General features: G+C 46.4%; 1 protein-coding gene across 1 annotated transcript in view; it reads right to left on the bottom strand.

The window, feature by feature from the left end:
* Positions 1 to 805: 805 nt before the first annotated feature.
* Positions 806 to 1,340, bottom strand: part of CSUI_011534 (tetratricopeptide repeat-containing protein) — a gene marked incomplete at both ends in the record, with an annotated part of 949 nt that continues 414 nt past the window's right edge. The window contains one exon of the mRNA XM_068071632.1: positions 806 to 943. Coding sequence (XP_067916392.1) covers positions 806 to 943 — 138 coding nt within the window. The remainder of the gene's footprint in view (positions 944 to 1,340) is intronic.

Below are 1,340 nucleotides of genomic sequence, written 5' to 3'. Positions count from 1 at the left end.
GATAGATAGATAGATAGATCTGGAATCGTTGATAGTTGCACTGCACAAGATAGGTCTTGATGTCCCGCAAGGCGCTTGAGCACACAGCTTCTTTCTCCTGAAGATCATCCGACTGCTTTCACGCATGCAAGAAGAGACAAAAAGGGTGTGGAGAAAAGATTTGAAGAACAACAAGGGCACGGCCGGTCAGTATCAAAGATGAGAACTGGAATAGTATCGGTTTTCTATGACATGCGCTCATTGCCCATGTATTCTTTCCTTCAAAGCAAACCCTTCTTTCAAGAAGGCAAGTGAGAAGATCAGCACAGAAGAGGAGAATAGGAGACACCACTCTACATGAGTCTCTGCCTCTGGAGGGGGAGCAATGAATCGTGTACAGGCTTGAAAGGTCATCACAAGGGAACAGAAATATACCAGTAGACACATACCGCATGTGTTTCCTTCCTTAATACAGATGAAAGGCTTGAGAAAAAGCCAACGAATCAACGGAAGACGGCCATCGAGGCCTCCACAGAGCACCAGCGTTTTCTTGATCGGAGCATCTGAGAAGCATTAGTGATGTTCTACATGCGGAACCGACAATCCTCCCTTTCCCCCGTGCAGACCCTAGAGCATCTTGATCTCTCCCTTTTGATTGCATGGATGCATGCACACACTGTATAGAGCTTCTCAAATACAGACGAGGAAAAGGAAGAAGAGTTCGTGGGCTTTGACGGGGAACGGTCAGGTGAGCTAGTCGAGTATTAGCCGGCACAACAGCAAGGACAAGAGCCTAGGGCGCAGTTGAAAGATCTTCAAAAGATGTACGTACCACCTTCGCATCGAAGAGAAGAGAGAGAGCGCCTTTCCAAGTCTCGAGGGATCTCGCGAAGAGTGGAGTACTTAAAACAGCAAAATCCGGGAAAAACGTACACTTAGGGTTTGATAGAACTCCTGGAATAGCCTAGGAAAAAGAAGACAAGACATGCAATGAAAAGGCGCGAAGTTAGTTCCATAGAATCATACCTCTTCCAGGGAGAATATCGTATCTAACGGTGCAGAAAGTACGTTTGTGCTTTCATCGGACTTCTTTAGAAAGACTGGTGTATGAAGGAAAAGGCCTGAGAATAGAGGTTGTACGTATGTATGTCGTCGAAAACTATGTCCCTGGCTGCGTAAAAATCTCTCTGTCTCTGTCTGCCTATCCTCCTCCTTCTTTCTTTNNTGTCTGCCTATCTTCGAGGACACAGGCTTCACCAGAGCTTTCTAACCTGGAAGCAAAGCCACCATACAGATCTACAGAAGAAGTAGGTGTGAACTCAACTAGCCGAAAACCTCCCTCTCCCGACACGATAATCCCT

Source organism: Cystoisospora suis (assembly GCF_002600585.1).
Source record: "Cystoisospora suis strain Wien I chromosome Unknown contig_13064, whole genome shotgun sequence".
Taxonomy (NCBI): Eukaryota; Apicomplexa; class Conoidasida; order Eucoccidiorida; family Sarcocystidae; genus Cystoisospora; species Cystoisospora suis.
The sequence above is the reverse complement of the archived record's forward strand: the minus strand, read 5'-3'. Positions and strand labels throughout refer to the sequence as shown.